Below are 18,253 nucleotides of genomic sequence, written 5' to 3'. Positions count from 1 at the left end.
TCAGCACTGCGCAGTCCTGCCCTTTCTCTCCACACTCAGGACTCCGCATCCTCCTGCCACAGGACTGTTGTACAGACAGCTTTCTTCCAGGGCAGCTCCTACGCGCCATACACATTGTTTACTTCCTTGCTTACTGGCATTCTTACTTCCGATCCCAGCGTAATTATTTTCTTTGAGAAACGTTCTTTGAGCTCTAATATTCTCTACCACAATTTGTTTTTGGCAAGTTACTTATTAGGCAAATTAATATTCATAACGATTGCTAAAAATTTACCCAAACTATTTTATTTTTTAAATTTATTTTTCAATTATAGTCAACACCACCCAGTTTTAAAAATTCAAACATTTATTACATGCTACCAATCTATAAAACAGTAAGTCCTACGAAGCAAAAACTGTACAGAATCACAGTTGATTCTTGGCAATCTCATTGCCAGCAGCAGCTGTTAAGTAAAGAGGCGTAAATAAGACTGAATAGTATTCAAGTGACTTGGCTTCCAAATGACTAATGAAATTGCTGAAATTCTTATAATGGAGTTATAAGCTCAGGTGTAAAATTGCATTTTACTGAAGTGTGAAAAGGACACCAAAATATGTCTTCAAATCTCCTATTCTAGAAGATTTAACCCATCAGGATTCTGTTTTTCCCCAGAGTATTACTGTATTCTAACCCATATTGCAGACCATGGAATTTACCTGCCCAACAGTGAGCCCACTACAATTAAAATAAATTAGCCCTAGAGAAGACATATTTTCTGAAGGAATATATTAGTAGAAAAGTGAACGTGAAAGGTCCTTTGGTGAGAGCTCAGATGGAAATGTGATAAATATTAAAAAAGACTAGAGAACCCTGGCAGGTGTGGCTCACTGGATTGAGCACCAGTCTGCAGACCAAAAGGTTGCTAGTTGAATTCCTGGTCAGGGCACATACCTGGGTTGCAGGCCTGGTCCCGGTTAGGGGCGTGACAGAGGCTACCAATTAGATGTTTCTTTCGCACATCAGTATTTCTCTCCCTCTCTTTCTCCCTCCTCCCCCTCCCTCTAAAAGTGAATAAATAAAATCTTTAAAAAATAAAATAAAATCTATAAAAGCGTTTCAATAGAGTTATAAGCTCAGGGGTAAGATTGTGCTTGGTTAAAGTGTGAAGAGGACACCAAGATGTAATTTCTTCAATTTCCTATTCGGCAGATCCAATCAATGAAGAACAATTGTCTCTTTAACTCAATTCCATAGAGATTCTGTTTTTTCCCCAGAGTATTTCTGTATTCTAACCCTTACTACACAGAGAAACCAGATTTAACTCAACGATGAGACCATCACAAGTAATATAAATTAGCCCTTGAGAAGAAATGCACTTTCCAAAGAATGTTGGTAGAAAACTGAATGAGAAAGGTTCTTTGGTGACAACTCAGATGGAAATGAAGAATGTGCTATATGAGACTGAAGAAAAGGTGATTCTGTTATACAGTGACAGAAAACAGCCGAATGGTATACTACCATTGTGTGGAAAGCAGAACTTGTAAGTGATAAACTTGCTGAGGAGAGTGATTCTCTGTGGCTGGAGACTCCATCCTCTGAGCCCATCTTATGGCTACTTTAAGAATTACTGTTAATTTAAAAAAAAAAAAGAATTACTATTAATATACCATGTTTAACTGAAATTTAAACCTGTGGCATACTTGGGCTATTTAAGTAACCATGGCAACTGAATTTGGTGCATATTGAAACATTGCAAAGGTGAACTGCCTGTGTGTTTCTGGTCTAAACATACCCCAGCACTTCAGCTGGCTTTCAAATGTCACAGTAGCCCTTTAAGTAGCTCCTAGGCAATATATCCACAGAAATCTATCCCAGTTGAGGTTTTTATCCCCATTCATCCCATTGAGTTTATTTATTTACTTACTTATTTATTTATTTATTTATTTTAGAGAGGGGCAAGGGAGGGAGAGAGGGAAAGAAACATCCATGTGCAAGAGAAACATCAATCTCCTATTCTAGAGGATTCAATCCATTGGGATTTTGTTTCTCCCCACAGAGTATTACTGTATTCTAACCCATTCTGCAGACAATGGAATTTACCAGCCCAACAGTGAACCCATTACAATTTAGATAAATTAGCCCCAGAGAAGACATATTTTCTGAAGGAATATATTGGTAGGAAAGTGAACATGAAAGGTCCTTTGTGAGAGCTCAGTTGGAAATGGGGTAAATATGAAATGAGACCGGAGAAAGGTTATTTCTGTTATACAGTGACAGAAACATAGCTGAATTGTGTACTACCATTGTGTGAAAAGCAGAACTTGTAAGTGATAAACTTGGCTATTTAGCTAAGGAAAGTGATCATCTGTGGCTAAAGACTCCACATTCTCAGTTAATATACTATGGTTAACTGAAATTTGAACCAGTGGACTTGGGTTATTTAAGCAACTGTGACTGCTGACTTCTGTACACATTTGAACTATGCAAAGTGTGAACTCCTGGCCTTCACAATGTAAAACCAGTTCTTCAAGTAGTTCCCAGGCAACTTAACCACAGAGGTCTTTCCCAGTTGAGCTTTTCCCCCATATTTGTTTCATGGTGTTTAAATGTTAGTCTCAATGATTCATTTACTAATGAATCAGCAAAACTTCAAAATAACAGTGCTTTATGTTTCTAAAAATGCAAAATGCTTTTAGGCTTATTTTACTAAAAAAAAATGTCTCCAGTATTGGGTAGTTATTGAACAACTGTGATATGATAAAGCCAAAGGAAAGTAAATTTCTGTGTTAACCTATTTACAAGTTCTAAGTGGAGACCTTTAACTCTAGCACTCATCATTAATATAAATTTCGCTAAAGTCTAACTGGATTCAGGAATTATGGCAAATGGAAGCTTTTCACCACATGTAGTCTGGTATTCTTGTATGCCTATATTCTTTCCTACCCTTACAGATAAGTGGAGTTTTGTGGATGAAACCTTCCAGCAGTATCCATCTCTGCTGCGGATGCTTGTCGAAACATGAGAAAAAACATACACAGAGACAATCAAGTCCTGTGGGGAAATAAGGACAGAAGGGCCACTCCCTCTAGTGGAGAGCACCCATCTCCATTCCCAAGCAGATTTTTATTGAGAATACAGACTTAGTTTGTGGATTCACAGTCTGGCAGAAAAGATCAAAAGAAGTAGGTGACTTACAAAGGTGCAGACAGAACCCCCGCTGTGATTCTGGGCAGAGATTGGGGTTTTATCTAACAGGGCTCAAAGGGCAGTTTTGGTTTCCTGTCTATGCCTTCAAATTCTAATCTAATAACATCCTCCAGCAAACAGATCTCATAGGATCTTGCATATTCTATGTCCCAGGCCTGAATACCCCAGGGGTCCACTGTTTCTGGTCTGGGCTGCACCGCCCCTGCTAATTTCCACAGGCCTGCGAAGGGCAGGAGACAGAGGCAGCCAGGAGACTTGGATTTCTCACATCTAAGAACAAAGACTCAGGCTTTGACAAAGCCAAGGGGGCAGGGGTTGATGTCCATCACCCCTTCATATCCACAGCCCCGAGTCTCTTCCCTTAGGGCATTCCCATGTGATCACACCTGTCTTAGATTCATTCTCTTTCTTAGAGAATTGTTACCCCATCTTTGACTGACGATCATGTAAGGGAGCCAGGCATTAGAACAGGCAGCATTCATGTCAGGGAAATAAGTTTTTGTCTCCTTAGTGGTTCCTGGTCCAGAGGTCTCTCACTCAGCCTAAGTCACAGGGGGTTACAGCTTCCTGAGACCAGGCAGGGTGGTCCCCAACAGAGTTTTGCAATTACTTTTAGAAAAAGGAATATGATTAAATATGTGTCACTTCCTGGTGCTTGCCTTCAAATCTCAGTGTGCCCCCTCTTCTTTTAGTTGCAGTGACCCAGTGCTGTGACAACCCATGACTGAAGGAGTTACACTCCTGGGAGGATATTGGAGCAATGCCCCATGTTGCACTTTACAAGAATAAGTATTAGTTTGTCTTCCTAAGAAACTGAGAAGACCACAGCAAGGCACGGCTACTCTGATCAGCGCAGTGTACCTCCACAATGAAGGCTCTGCTGAGCATTTTCTCAAATTATGATGGAAGACAAATAGTGTGGAGGTAAAGTAAAACTATTTACCAACACTGTAAACCATACACATACAGGATTCCAAATGGAGGCATGTTCTAAAAGGTCAACTGTTTCATGTAATATTAAATATGAGTGTGTGACATTTGGTGGTTTTATATGAAAATGATTTTGGCCTAGCTGGTGTGGCTCAGTGGACTGAGTGCTGGCCTGCAAACAAAAGGGTCATGGGTTCCATTCCCAGCCAGGGCACATGCCTGGATTGCAGGCCAGGTCAGCCATAGGGGGTGCACGAGAGGCAACCACACATTGATATTCTGCTACCGTTGCATGAAAAGCAGAACTTGTAAGTGATAAACTTGGCTATTTAGCTGAGGAAAGTGATAATCTGTGGCTAAAGATTCCACATTCTCAGTTAATATACTATGGTTAACTGATATTTGAACCAGTGGACTTGGGTTATTAGTCCCTCTCTTTCTCCCACCCTTCCCCTCTCTCTAAAAACAAATAAATAAAATCTTTTTTTAAAAAGACAATGATTTTATCAAGGATGAAACAAAAGCAGAACAATTAGAATTCCCAAAAATATATGAAAAATAATGAATAGTAAATACAATGTGATCCTTATCTAGACTTCTGACTTTGGTCAGTTAAATGTACGGCACAGCCTTGTGACATCTCAGCTAATGCAGCACAAAGCTGAAAGGGCGGCCTTGCCTAGCAAAGCAGAGTCTGTTACACATGAAGCCAGAGGAGAAACCCCTGCTGGGGGCACTTCACATCTGATAATCCTATTTACAACGCCAGTGGTGGTCACCAGGTTACTAAGCTGGGGGGGGGCGGGGGGGGGGGGGGTCAGGGAGGGACGACACCTATTCCAAATTTGCTTCAAATATTAAGACTAATGATGATTCACCATATACCAGAAGAGTATAAAACAGATTGCTAGTTACATGATGAGGTTTTGGGGGGACAGTAGGGTGGATCTCAGACTATGTCCCAAAATAACTGAGAGCACAGGGAAAAGGAACCAGCTTGTGGTGTTTATGGCAGTTACTGGGTGCTGGTGGTGGGAAGATGCTGGCACCACTAGGGACTTGCTTGGTTGGAACTTCCCACCTGCACCCAAGGGTAGAGCACCTGGGCTTTCTCTTCAGCTTTCCCAGGTGTGAGTTAAGGGAGCAGAGAAGCATGAGTCCCAAAAGCTTTCAATGGTCAAACATCCAAACTGGAATCAGAATCTTCATTATAACTATCACTTCCAAAACAAGGGAAGAAAATAACCACATACAAAACTGTCCTCCAAGTTTTTCATGATTCATCTCTGATGATACTAATTGTAAGATATTTTGAAGAAGGTGCACTAGAGAAATAAGGTATAAGTTTTTCAGTAGACATATCAGTGAATTTACACAAATATGATCTGTCAATCACATTATAAAATGAAATCTCTCCCAACTCATAGTCCAGAAAAACCCCAATCACCTAAATAGAGCATGGACTGCATGAACTAGTCCAGAGGGGATATTGCAAACATCCATTGCTTGGGGGTGGTGACATAAGAGTATTTCTGGGGAAATATTCTTTACACACACCTAAGAAGTACTTATGTGTGCCTCCTATGTCTACCTGCCAAAAATGCCTGCCAGCATCAAATGCCTCAGAACTGAGGACCGCTGGGTAAGAAGTATGTACCTGGGGATCATGAAGACCACTTGGTGCCTTATAAGTCATACTTTTTCTATCTCTTGAGATTAAGAGACTTGGACGGACAGTTTCAGGATCCAGGATCAAATCTACCTGAAATGCGCTGATCATTTTATGCAGGCCAAAATAATGTGGAGGGAGGATGCAAATCTTCTTCTTTAATTCATATGGAAAGACTGCTGGGGTCTCTAAGTGTTCATACCTCTTATGGATACTTTTAATATCTGTGAGTAAATCCAGGTCTGTCAGGAAACACTTCTCTGCCATTTCACTTAACATATTATTTAACATGAACATATGGTTTGAGATTTGTCTTCTATTCTCAGTTTTTCTTCAACATCCTTCTCTTCCATAAGTAGATGGAATTAATTTGCTCTTGCTCTAATTCCAAGGAACACTTAAGTTCTTTATATTCATAGTGTAACTCCCTCTTCCAATATTCCATCTTCCTCATCACCTGTAAAGTTTTTGCAGTTTGATATTCATATCCCACTTCTGCATCTTCAATCTCCACACTCAGGTGCACAACATACCTTTGGAGCTTCCTCCTGTAACTAGCTGCAGCTTCCTCAATGGGTATCAGGGGCTGATCCTCATAGTCTGATGAGGCACTGCACTGGGGACACAACAGCTCCAGGTCCTCCTCACAGAACAGGGTCAGAACCTCATGATGCTTCACACACAGGGGCTTTTCTTCCTGCAGTTCCCTCTCCCTCCCTGTGGGGGGAATCTGCTTAACAATATCAGTTATGTGGCATAGTTGAGTGTTCTTCTTGATGTTCCTGTCAGGGCAATGGTGGAGGCAGACAGGACAGGGAAAGATGTCCTGGAGATCTTCCCAGCGCTGCTGGATGCAGGAGTGACAGAAGCTATGTCCACACTCAGTGGTCACTGGGTCTCTCAGGTAATCCAGGCAGAGGGGGCAGCTGGCCTCTGCTTGGAGCTCGAAGAGGGAGGCTGCAAAGTCCATTGTGCAGTGCAGGTTTCTGTCTGAGGAGACTCTCAGCAGTTAGTATGAGCCTCCAGGACCTAGGACTGAGGACTGCTGTCTGCTCAGTTCTTGCTCTCTGTGGAAGGCAGCAGGAGCTTCTAAGAAGAGTTCAAGCCACCAGCAGATATTCAGTCTTCTTGTCATCCTCTAGTATATATATTAACACATTTTCTCAAGGGACATGGAATAATCGTGGTAAAACACCCAGGACCATCCAAGTCATATGGTTTCTGTGGATAAAACAAGGTTGCATTTAAAAGCTCAGTCAGCATCAATCCTTCCATTTCTGGAGGAAGAATGTGCCAGGTAGACAAAATCAGTTATTATGACAATATTTAAGGATAAGTTAGCAATAAAGACTATGATCTGTTTGCAACTCTGAATGAATTAGTTGATCTAAGCAAATTTATCATTGGTCTTAACCATCACAAAAAGAGTGATCCTGGCCAGGTCCCCAGTCGGTTGGAGCATTCGCCCAAAGCCAAGGTCATGAGTTTGATTCCTGGTCCAGGCATGTGTGAGAATAAACCAATAAATGCATGACTAAGTGGAAAAACAAGTCCACCTCTCTCTTTCTCTCTCCTTCTCTCTCTCTCTTCTCTTCTCTCACTCCAAAATTCAATTCAATCTATAATGGAAATATATTTAAAAATGACAAGCATATCATAGAATTGGCAAAATATGTACATAACACTTATATTTATTAAAAAAAAATCTCAGAAAATTAACCTAAATCTCATCAAGCACAGGTCCAACTACCTATTTACAGTAAATTAAAGGGATGAAGAAATATGTGAAGGACTACCTGGTCAATTTTATGTGAAACTTGATTGGGCCACTGGATGTCCTGGATCACTGGTGAAACGCTAGTTCTGGGTGTGACTGTGAAGACATTTCTGGGAGTGATTAGTATTTGAGTCAGTGGATGAGCAAAGCAGATGGCCCTGCCCCAGTGTTGGTGAGCATCATCCAATCCATTGGTCCATTGCGGGTTTGAAGAGAACAAAAACTGGAGGAACATTGAATTCACTCTCAGCTAGACAGAATAAGGCACCACATCCACATCCTCTTCTGGATGTTCCTGGTTCCCAGCACGTCAGACACAGACTGGAATCTGTACCATGCATTCTAAAACTCTGCAGCTTTCCAATGACACTACCATCTTTCCCATGTCTCCTGCTTACAAACAACAGATCATGGGACTTCCTTGCCTCTATAACCTTGTCAGCCAATACTTTTTAATAATTTTTTTTAGATACATACTATTGGTTCTGTTTCTCTGATAAACCATCAGCAATACATTGAATAGGTAATCAGTAAAATCCAGGCTGTGACAAACTACTAAAAATTTAACCTCACTTCTTCAACACAAATATAAAGAGAAAATAAACATCTCATAGAGGGTGAATGTAGAAATTAGACTTAAAAGCCATAGTAAACCATTTGTTGTTTGTTTGTTTTGGTGCACTGTTCCTGGAAGTGCTGCAATACCAGGCCCATGCATGGAGTGGATGCCGCAAGCCTCTATTCTATCTCCTACTTCCAAAACTCCATTTAATATATTGTCCTTGGATAGAGGAAGTATCAGATATTAAACTGATAAGAACAGGTACTACACTTGATCTTAGCCAAAAGGCCAAGAAGCAATGAAACTATTTTTATTTATAAATCTAATTTCATTCAATTTTGAAATACTTGATCAAAATTCTGTTGGGAAATTGGATATCTGAGGATTTAAAAAATAAGGATAATTATGTTACATTGAGATAATAAATGGCATTAGAAGTATGTGAGTAAAGCATCTCTTTTAGAAATATATACTAAAAACTTTACAAGTGAAATCCTAGGGATTTCCTGTAAAAAAAATGGCAAAATGTTGGAGGACTACAAGTGGAAATTGCAAAAAGATTACAATCCTAGCATATGAGTTCTTCCTATACAAGATTATAATATTTTCTCTCCCATTCTGGATGCATTGAATATTCTATGATTTTAAAAATAATTAAAAAGATTTACCTTTTGAATTCAGTTTGCCATTTAAATAGAGCAGTGATTTTCTGCTCTATTTTAGCCAAGATGGTTATTTTTACTGTCTTCTTTAGACATTTCCTTTCATCTCAAAACTCTCAGATTCATTCGATTTCTTTCCTTCCCCACAGTTATTTTCAATCCACTCCCCTTTCTCCTCCACTCCAAATCCATTATCTTCTGCCCTGTTCTCACTTCCTCTCCCAACCAACAAATCTCCTAAATGGAGAAATACTGAGACTCAGGGAAGACCAAGGCAGGCATTGAAGTTCCACCTGCCTGTATGTTAATTTGGTTGGATTTGAGGCCCGAACTCAGACTATCTGTGTCATTGGGGTTGGGTCTTTGATCCTGTTTTGTTTCAGGGATACATGGAACAAGGAAAAGAACACTCACTTTCCCTTCCAGTTTGGTGTCAGCATACCCATAAATTTAGATAAACCTCTCAGAGTATTTGGTTTTACTCAATAATAGACACTAGACACTGAGATATTCTAGAAGACTCCAACAGGCAGCTTCAGACCAGGGCCTCTAGGCTCTTTGCACATGGAGATATTGGTCACCATTCAAATCAGTTTGGTATCACACTATCTGTATTTTTAGCAAGTGGTTTGATGACTTATAGCAAGGCTCACTGAGGGACATGAACAATAATAAAAGCATGTGTCTTAACTTGACTCCAAGTTAGGATTCCCTTGCAAGCCACAGTCAAGGTTCTCCTAGAGCAGCAGCACACAAGACCAATGCTCTCCTGGTGCTCCTGCCTCCCACTCCTGTGTGGTCTGGACTCCCAGCTTACCTGGAACCAGCTGCTTTGGGCGAGTCTGTGAAGTGGGTCTCCAGGAAGTCTTTGAAGCCAGTCTCTAATCTAGTCTAGCACGGTATAATGTGACCATGGCATATATGTATTACCACTTAGTGGGTAGAACTATTTAGAACATTGCTCACCAAAATCTGGTGGCTTCTCCCTTGAGGAGGGTTTGCGCAAGAGTGGGTGTGAGAGGGTGTTCACAAGTGCTGATAGGTGGGGAGAGGGGGCAAGATCTCCTATTATCAGTTTATGCTAATAGAGATTAACCCTGTATTAATATGCACCATCTAATTTGCATGTCTGTAATCGTCCCTTGACCTCAACACCCTTGAATCCCATCTTTGCTGAGGAAAAAAACAGAAAATAAAAGTAAAATCTTTCTTTCCATCTTGGCCCTGGATAATGGCTCCCTCCAAGACAGGAGAAGAGAAAAAACCACTGTGCCATCAAAGAGGCAGTAACACAGAATACACTATCAACATTCACAAGTTCATCCATGCAATGAGTTTCAAGAAGCAGTCCACTCTGGCTCTCAAAGAGACCCAGAAATATGTCATGAAGAGATGTGACTCCAGACAGACATGTTAACATTACGCACAACAAAGCTGCCTGGACTCAAGGAATAAGGAATGTCCATAGTGTGTTCTGGGGCAGTGTCCAGAAGACATAATGAGGATGAAGATTCTCCAAACAAGATCTAAGCCTTGGTTACCTATGTGCCTGTCACCACTTTCTAAAATCTACAAACAAGTAATGTGGATAAGAATTAACTGCTGACTGTTGAATAAAGTTATAAAACTGCAACAACAAAAAAGGTAAAATCATTACAAAAAAGATAGAAGTGCAGTACTATTTCTTTGAAGAAAAATCTGGCAAATATAATTGATCTCATTTGGCTTTACATTGAAGAAGCAGTGAATGCGTATGGCAATACATGCAATATATCTACACATGTGAGTGTAAAAAACCCTCTAGACATACTTTTTGTGTAAAAAGCAAAGTGTAGGGAGCATGTGAGATCTTGCTTTCCAACAATTGTCACCAATTTTGGCTCAAATAAACAGAAACATTAAAAAAAAGCAAAGCGTAAGACATAGAACATAGTTGCTCATATCACATTGTTAACCAAGCAACATAAAATGTTGCGGACTGGTCTCAGACTGTAGATCCTCAGTCTGTTTAACAGGTTAGTTTCTCTCAGTCTGTTACAGAACAGAATGGGGGTGGGGGGTAAATGATATACTGTTACCAAAAGGACCCCCCTTTTTTCTCCGGGGGTTCCCCCCTGAACTAGGTTAGCTTTGCCTACTGCCAGAGGAAAGATGTCTCTCAATGCCAGAGATTGGTGAAAGGGAAGGAATTATTTATTTAAAAGTTACACAGACTTAGAGTAATGACTTAATGTCTTCATTAAAATACTAAAGTCCTTTAGAATACCCACAGACACACACAGTTCTCACTTCTCCCTCTACCCAGTGTGGGTGCCATATCTCAGAAAAAGAAGTAGAAGTCCATGATTCAGGCTCCCAGCACCATCAGTTGTGTCACCGCCACGATCTCCAGTTAATCCAAAGCCACGTGGCACCTTCTCATGGCCCATCAGCAAGAGTCCTTTCATTCCTTTTCTTCCAGGTAAAGTCTCTCCTGCTTCCTAAGCCACATGGCAAAAGGGAGCAACCCAAAGGTGCATGGTCCTGACCTAGTATGGCTGCCACACCTGGGTTTAAATCCCTGTGCCAATCTTCTTCTGCAGCCCTGTTTCCGACTCCTCCCACAACCAGTTACACCTGTCAGCATTCCCGTATTTTTCCAGCCTTACTGGGCTGCCATAATAAGTCCAGGCAGGCATGTCCCCATGGCGTGGAGCCAATCATCTCCAAGCTCTCATGCAGGTGCTGTAACCAGGGGGAGTTGCTTCCCAAGTTATATCCTTGGTTGAAGTCACTCCTATGCCCCTGGCTGAAAGCCTGGCCACAGATATTTAACATATCTGTGAAACCAGTTGACGGTTATAGATGTGTTAAATGACTATGCCAGAGGTTAGCAGCAAAGCTGTTGCTATGCAAAACAGCTCTCAATGGCCCAGTTCCATGTGTCCCATCCCTCAACTCAGACTGGTGGGCATGAGGACATCATATATATTTTTTCTCTAATATTTCTGGATATGTAGTGGGGTACATTGAAAGCCAAATGTACTTTTGGAGTCAAAAAGCAACCAAAAATTTCTGGGGACCATCAGGATCCAGGCTACTTCTCAGCCTTACAATTTTTATGTTTCTTCTGCAAATTTCAGGAATGTAGTGTTCATATACAATATAAACAACTTTTCTTCATTGATTTTACATTATGAATATGGTATATCCTTTGCTTTTTTTACACTTTTTAAAAGTATTATCTGGAGATATTTTTCAAATTTCCTTATGTAGATTCATTTCATGTATTGTTTTTATTTTTTCAGATTTTATTTGTGTGTGTGTGTGTGTATGTGTATTTTAAGAGAGTGGAAGAGAGGGAGAGAAACATCAATTTGCTGGAGATACATGGATCAGTTGCCTCTTGCACACTCCAAACTGGGGATATGACCGGCAACCCAGCATGTGCCCTGACTAGGAATGGAACCAGCGACTTTACGGTTCCCAGGCCGGTGCACAATCAATTTAGCAAAACCACCAGGCTTTCAGTTGTTTTTAAATACTCACTGCCTCTTCAATGTTTAAAAAAAGAGAGAGAGAGATTTGTGGTAGATTTTTTTCAGAAGAAACAGTGATATAATACTTTTATTTTGTGTAAATATAAGTGTATAGAATTTAAAATAGATTTTCATGTCTTTCCCAAGAGCAGTGGGGAATCACAAATAAAATATAGATAATATCAGAAAGTGAGGGACGAAACTGCTTGTCTCAGAGTAGCTAGAAAACAAACACAAATACACCATCCCTCCTGGGATCAGATTATCCCAGGAATCGTGCAACATACTAAGTACCACTATTATGGTCATGCCCAAGCCAGTAAAATTTGGTTCTGGTGTCAAGACTGCTAATGGCACAAACACACCAAGAGGGTGTGAAATGGTTTATTATTCACTTAATGAGACCCTATGTGATTGTTATACAGTGACAGAAAACAGCCGAATGGTATACTACTGTTGTGTGGAAAGCAGAACTTGTAAGTGATGAACTTGCTGAGGAGAGTGATCCTCTGTGGCTGGAGACTCAATCCTCTATGCCCATCTTGTGGCTACTTTGAGAATTGCTGTTAATATACCGTGCTTAACTGAAATTTAAACCTGTGGCATACTTGGGCTATTTAAGTATCCACGGCAACTGAATTTTGAGTATATTGGATCATTACAAGTGTGAAGTTCTTGTGTGAGTTCTGATCTAAACATACCTCAGCTCCACCGCTGGCTTCAAATGTCACAATAGTCCTTTAAGTAGCTCCTAGGCAATATATCCACAGAAATCCATCCCAGTTGAGGTTTTTATCCCCATTCATCCCATTGAGTTTATTTATTTATGTATTTATTTATTTACTTACTTATTTATGTATTTAAGTAATTTTTTATTTTAGAGAAAGGGGAGTGAGGGAGAAAGAGAGGGAAAAAAACATCCATGTACAAGAGAAACATCAATTGTTTGCCACTTGCCCACCTCCATCTAGGGACCCGGCCTGCAACCCAGGCACTTGTCCTGAATGAGAATCAAAACAGCAACCTTTCTCATAGCAGGCCAGTGCTCAATCCACCGAGCCACAGCAGCCAGGACTCATCTAACTGAGTTTAAACACTAGTCTCAATGATTCATTTTCTAACAAATTACCACAATTTCAAAATAATACTGGTTTATTATTCTACCAAATAAAGAATGTTGTAAGGCTATTTTACCTAAAGGGAATATCTTCTTTATTGTGGGAATTTACTTAACAACCACTGTAGGATTATATATTGTAAATGTCTGTTAAATCTATTTACAAGTTATAGTCAAAGACTTTTAAACCTATAGTTGAAGACCACTAAATCGTCACTAATGGGAATTTCACTAATATCTAATTGGATCAGGAATTATGGCAAACAGTAGCTTTTCACCTCACAATACATGCATTCTTTCACACCCCTTGCAGACAATTAGAGGTTTGCAATTACTTTTAGAAAATAGAGTAAGAAAAAATGCATCTCTTCCTGGTGATGGCCTTTAAGGCTCACTGTGCAATTTAATGCTCCCTCTTTCTCTAGTTGTAGTGAGCCAGTGCTGTGACAACCCATGACTGTGGGAGTTAGATTCCGGAGCGGGTAATGCAGCAGTGTGCCACACTGCACTTTATAGGAATGAGTACTTGTTTTATTCTTTCTAAGCAACTGAGATTACCACAGCATGGCATGGCTACTGTGATCAGTGCAGGGGTCCCTTGTACCTCAAGGAAAACTGTGCTGAGCATCTTTTCAATTATGAAGATAGACAAATAGTACAGAGATATACAAAGTAAAACTTTATTTCTTAACTCTATAAACAATACCCATACAGGCTTCCAAACAGGGGCATGTTCTAAAAGGTCAACAGTTTCACATGTTAAACATGAGTATGTGACATTTGGAGGATATATATGAAAGTGATTTTATAAAATATCAAACAAATCAAAATAATTAGAATTCCCCAAAATTATACAAAAAATAATAAAAAGTAAATACAATATGAATCCTTATTGAGACTTCTTAGGTCAGTTAAATGTGCAGCACAGCCTGGGGAGAACTCAGCAAAGCAGCACAAAGCTGAAAGGCTGGCCTTGCCTAGCAAAGCAGAGCCTGTTACACACAAAGCCAGAGAACCCCCTGCTGGGGGCACTTCACATCTGGATAATCCTATTTGCATTGCCAATGGTGGTGACCACACTGCATAGTCAGGGTGAAACTCACGCAAATTTGTTTCAAATGTTAAGACTGATGATGATTCACCATATACCAGAAGAGTATAAACCAGATGATTACTTACACAATGAGGTTTTGTGAGGAGAGTAGGGTGGATCTCAGACTATGTCCCAAAATAACTGAGAGCACAGGGAAAAGGAACCAGCTTGTGGTGTTTATGGCAGTTACTGGGTGCTGGTGGTGGGAGGGTGCTGGCACCACTAGGGACTTGCTTGGTTGGAACTTCCCACCTGCACCCAAGGGTAGAGCACCTGGGCTTTCTCTTCAGCTTTCCCAGGTGTGAGTTAAGGGAGCAGAGAAGCATGAGTCCCAAAAGCTTTCAACAGTCAAACATCCAAACTGGAATCAGAATCTTCATTATAACTATCACTTCCAAAACAAGGGAAGAAAATAACCACATACAAAACTGTCCTCCAAGTTTTTCATCGTTTGTCTCTGATGATACTGATTGTAACAGATTTTGAAGAAGGTGCACTAGAGAAATAAGGCATAAGTTTTTCTGTAAACGTATCAGAGAATTTATACAAATATGACCTATTATTCATATTATAAAATGAAATCTCTCCCAACTCATAGTCCAGAAAAATGCCAACTTGCATGATATGTCCTCTACGGCATGTTCCGCATATACTAGCACAAAGCTCAATGTGCCAGCACCTACTGCGTGGTGATAGTGATATAAAAGCATTTCTAGGGAAAGATTCTTTACATATACCTAAAGACCATTCACCTGTGCCTCCTATGTCTACCTGCCAATAATGCCTGCCAGCATCAAATGCCTCACAACTGAGGACCGCTGGGTAAGAAGCACGTACATGGGGATCATGAAGACCACTTGGTGCCTTATAAGTCATACTTTTTCTGTCTCTTGAGATTAAGAGACTTGGATGGGCAGTTTCAGGATCCAGGGTCAAATCTACCTGAAACGTGCTGATCATTTTATGCAGACCAAAATAATGTGGAGGGAGGATGCAAATCTCCTTCTTTAATTCATATGAAAAGACTGCTGGGGTTGCTAAATTTTCATACCTCTTATGGATACTTTCAATATCTGTGAGTAAATCCAGGTCTGTTTGGAAATACTTCTCTGCTATTTCAATTAACAGATTATTTAGCATGAGCATATGGTTTGAAATTTGCCCTCTATTTTCAGTTAGTTTTTCTCTAACATCTTTCTCTTCCACAAGTAGACTGGCATTGATTTCATCTTGCTCTCCTTTCAAGGAATTCTTAAATTCTTTACATTCATAGAGTAATTCTCTCCTGCAACTCTCCATCTTTTTCTGCACTTCAAAAATATTTGTCACTTGGTTTTCAAATCCCGTTTCAGCATCTTCCACCTCCACTGTCAGTGCCTCAAGATAATTTTTGAGCCTCCTTCTGTAACTAGCTGCAGCTACCTCAATGGGTATCAGGGGCTGATCCTCATAGTCTGATGAGGCACTGCACTGGGGACACAACAGCTCCAGGTCCTCCTCACAGAACAGGGTCAGAACCTCATGATGCTTCACACACAGGGGTTTTTCTTCCTGCAGTTCCCTCTCCCTCCCTGTGGGGGGAATCTGCTTAACAATATCAGTTATGTGGCATAGTTGAGTGTTCTTCTTGATGTTCCTGTCAGGGCAATGGTGGAGGCAGACAGGACAGGGAAAGATGTCCTGAAGATCTTCCCAGCGCTGCTGGATGCAGGAGCGACAGAAGTTATGTCCACACTCAGTGGTCACTGGGTCTCTCAGGTAATCCAGGCAGAGGGGGCAGCTGGCCTCTGCTTGGAGCTCGAAGAGGGAGGCTGCAAAGTCCATTGTGCAGTGCAGGTTTCTGCCTGAGGAGACTCTCAGCAGTTAGTATGAGCCTCTAGGAGCTAGGAATAGTGAGATGCTGACGTTTTCTCAGTCGTCACTAACTGTGGAAGGCAGTAGGAGCTTCCAAGAAAAGTCCCAGCCACCAGCAGATGTCCAGCCTTCTCGTCACCCTCTCCTTATTTAATGTCTTTTCTCCAACTGTAGATCATCTGGTCTCCTCACAGTCAAAAACCCAGTACAATCCAAGTCATATGTGGTTTCTGTGGACAAAAAATATTGTCATTTAGAGGACAGCTCAATCAACATTAATCTTTCCATCCCTGTTTGAAAAGTACCTCAGAGTCCTAGCTGGGTAGCTCAGTTGGTTACAGCATCATCCAGGTACACCAAAGTTGTAAGTTTGATCCCTGGTCAGGGCACATACAAGAATCAACCAATGAATGTATGAATAAGTGAAACAACAAATTCATCTCTTTCTCTCTTTCTCTTACTCCTCCTCTTTCTCTAAAATCAATAAAGAAATTTAAAAAGTAAAGCAAAAAGTATCTCAGGTAGACCAAAACAATATCATGACAATATTTAAGGAGGAAGAGTTAGCAGTGAAGACTATCATCTAATTTGCAACTCTAAAAGAATTAATCCATCTAGGCAAATTTATCGTTAGCCTCAACCATCACAAAAAGAGTGACAGATATCAGAACTGTTGAAGGAAGAAAATAACACTATTTATAAAGATGTTTTGCTAGAAAAATGAACCTACATCTCATCAAACAGAAGCCTAACCACCTATTTACAGGAAATATAAGGGATGGAGAAACATGTGAAGGATCACCTGGTTAATTTTACGTGTCAACTTGATCGGGCCACTGAAAAGTCCCAGATAGCTGGTGAAACACTACTTCTCGGTATAGCTGTGAGAGGACTTCTGGGAGAAACTATTATTTAAATTGGTGGATGAGCAAAGTAGAAGGCCCTCCTCAATGTAGTGGACATCATCCAATTCATTGAGGGCTTGAAAGGAACAAAATGGGGGGTAACGTTAAATTCACTCTCTGCTGGACTGAATAAGCTAGCACATCCATGTACTATCCTGCGTGCTCCTGGTTCTTAGCCCTTCAGACCCAGATTGGAATCTGTACCATTTATTTTCAGACTGTCAGGCCTTCCAACTACACCACTGTCTTTCCAGTCTCCTGCTTGCAGACTGAAGATCATGTGACTTCTTTGCCTCCATAACCTTGTTAGCCAACACTTGTAAATAAATCTCTTTCCAGAGACATATTATTTGTTCTTTTCTCTGGTAAACCTTTAATATCACACTGAGCAAGTAATTAGTAAAATATGGACTGTGATATACTCTACTCCAAATTCAACCATGTTTCCTGACACAAAAGTAAAAAGAAAATAAAAAAACCCACGGAGAAAGTATACAGGAATTAAAGTAGGTATAAAGTAGATACTAACCGATTACAACGTATAAGCCTAGTTATATTCCATCTTCAAATACTTGATCAAACTTCAATATAGAAGTTGGATATCTGTGGATAAAAAATTAATGACAATTATGTTAGATTGAGTTACTGAATGGTATTAGAAGTTTGTAAATTGTTTCTTTTGGAAAGTATAATAAGAAGTTTACAAGTGAACTTCTATGTCTTTGGATTTGTTTCACAAAAACAGCAAGAACTTGGTAGGATTGTAGGTAAGGAGTGGCAAAAGATTTGTAATTATAGCCCCTGGGTTCTTTACAGCTTGGTTCATTACACCTGGCTTTATTATAATATTCTCTCTCCTAGTATAGGTTCCTAAAATATTCTTTGATTTTAAAAAGGGGTTTTTTTTGTTTTTGCTTTTTGCCCTGAGTGGTGTGGCTCAGTGGGTTTTTCCTGCAAACCAAAAGGTTGCTGGTTCCAT

At 40.3% G+C, this 18,253-nt stretch overlaps 2 protein-coding genes and 1 non-coding gene across 3 annotated transcripts; all 3 read right to left on the bottom strand.

Annotated features, from left to right (window-relative positions):
- Positions 1 to 5,658: 5,658 nt before the first annotated feature.
- LOC114503586 (putative tripartite motif-containing protein 61) lies at positions 5,659 to 6,943 on the bottom strand. Its single transcript, XM_028521247.2, has one exon. It carries the CDS (start codon positions 6,754 to 6,756, stop codon positions 6,109 to 6,111), a length of 648 nt encoding a protein of 215 aa, XP_028377048.2. The 5' UTR covers positions 6,757 to 6,943; the 3' UTR covers positions 5,659 to 6,108.
- Positions 6,944 to 8,234: 1,291 nt separating this feature from the next.
- Positions 8,235 to 8,425, bottom strand: LOC114504457. The gene has a single exon (XR_003685222.1). It is a non-coding gene; the product is annotated as a U2 spliceosomal RNA (small nuclear RNA).
- Positions 8,426 to 14,624: 6,199 nt separating this feature from the next.
- On the bottom strand, positions 14,625 to 16,594 carry LOC114503585 (tripartite motif-containing protein 60-like). The gene has a single exon (XM_028521246.2). It carries the CDS (start codon positions 16,337 to 16,339, stop codon positions 14,960 to 14,962), a length of 1,380 nt encoding a protein of 459 aa, XP_028377047.1. The 5' UTR covers positions 16,340 to 16,594; the 3' UTR covers positions 14,625 to 14,959.
- Between the last annotated feature and the right edge of the window lie 1,659 nt (positions 16,595 to 18,253).

Source organism: Phyllostomus discolor, chromosome 8, assembly GCF_004126475.2.
Source record: "Phyllostomus discolor isolate MPI-MPIP mPhyDis1 chromosome 8, mPhyDis1.pri.v3, whole genome shotgun sequence".
NCBI lineage: Eukaryota > Metazoa > Chordata > Mammalia > Chiroptera > Phyllostomidae > Phyllostomus > Phyllostomus discolor.
The sequence above is the reverse complement of the archived record's forward strand: the minus strand, read 5'-3'. Positions and strand labels throughout refer to the sequence as shown.

What these genes read in the sequence shown, in the direction of transcription:
- LOC114503586 (XM_028521247.2), bottom strand. Translation starts at nt 6,756, where the DNA reads ATGGACTTTGCAGCCTCCCTCTTCGAGCTCCAAGCAGAGGCCAGCTGC.
- LOC114503585 (XM_028521246.2), bottom strand. Translation starts at nt 16,339, where the DNA reads ATGGACTTTGCAGCCTCCCTCTTCGAGCTCCAAGCAGAGGCCAGCTGC.